We start from the raw sequence: 838 nt of genomic DNA, 5'->3' as shown, positions 1-838 counted from the left end.
CTGAAGCCTGCGGTGCTTATTGAGACGTTTCTTATCATGTGAGTCAGTTTCTGAGCTGTGGGAGCTACAAGCTGACAGCAGCCGTGTTGACGCTGACGCTGATAACTACACACAGCTGGAAGCTCCTCAGCTCCTGGAGGCTTCAGCGTTTCTGCTGAGTCATGATGACTGCAGGTCCGAACGCAAACTGGATGTCTTCTTCTGTGGTTCTGGACCACCAAGACATCCAGTTACCATGTGCTGCTACTCAAAGTCTTTAGCACATGTAGGTGACACACACACACACTGACAGGCTAACAGTATATAAGGACGGTTTCCCAGTAGGAAACATCAGCCTCCAGCTGCTGCTGCTTGAACGTCTTCGGCTGATCTTCAACGAGGTGAGCTGGATTTGATTTGTTCATCACAAACTTTTATTTAGCATTAATTATATTAATTAGCTGCATTTGTCAGTTTTCAACACACCTGCAGTTACCGAGTTTAACTTCAAAGTATTTATAACAAAGTGATAAAGTCTCTGCAAACTTACATTTCTTGTTATTTCTGCACAGATGGCTTCAGGCCTTTTCTTCTCTTTGCTCATTTGTCTGAGCGGCGGCCTCTTGACTGAAGCTACTGTGAGTTTACAACACGCTGAAAACATGTGGCAGGAAGAGCAAGCAGGCTGGCAGCTTCAGCTGCATCACTCTGTTTACAGGGGATTATTAAACCAGCCGAAGGATCGTCTTCTTAGGAGAAGATTTCACAAAGTTGACCTTTTATAAAAAATAATCCCAAACAGGGTTAGCTGTTGTTGTTTAGGAATGAATCAATATAAAGAAAACTGCACATGAACGAG

General features: G+C 43.9%; 1 protein-coding gene across 1 annotated transcript in view; it reads left to right on the top strand.

The window, feature by feature from the left end:
* The first annotated feature begins 551 nt into the window (after positions 1–551).
* The window catches only part of LOC119417388 (galactose-specific lectin nattectin-like), a 4,033-nt gene continuing 3,746 nt past the window's right edge, over positions 552–838 (top strand). The window contains exon 1 of the mRNA XM_037684591.1: positions 552–617. Coding sequence (XP_037540519.1) covers positions 552–617 — 66 coding nt within the window. The remainder of the gene's footprint in view (positions 618–838) is intronic.

The sequence above is a fragment of the Nematolebias whitei genome, chromosome 11, assembly GCF_014905685.2.
Source record: "Nematolebias whitei isolate Nwh7 chromosome 11, NemWhi1, whole genome shotgun sequence".
Lineage (NCBI taxonomy): Eukaryota > Metazoa > Chordata > Actinopteri > Cyprinodontiformes > Rivulidae > Nematolebias > Nematolebias whitei.
The sequence above is the reverse complement of the archived record's forward strand: the minus strand, read 5'-3'. Positions and strand labels throughout refer to the sequence as shown.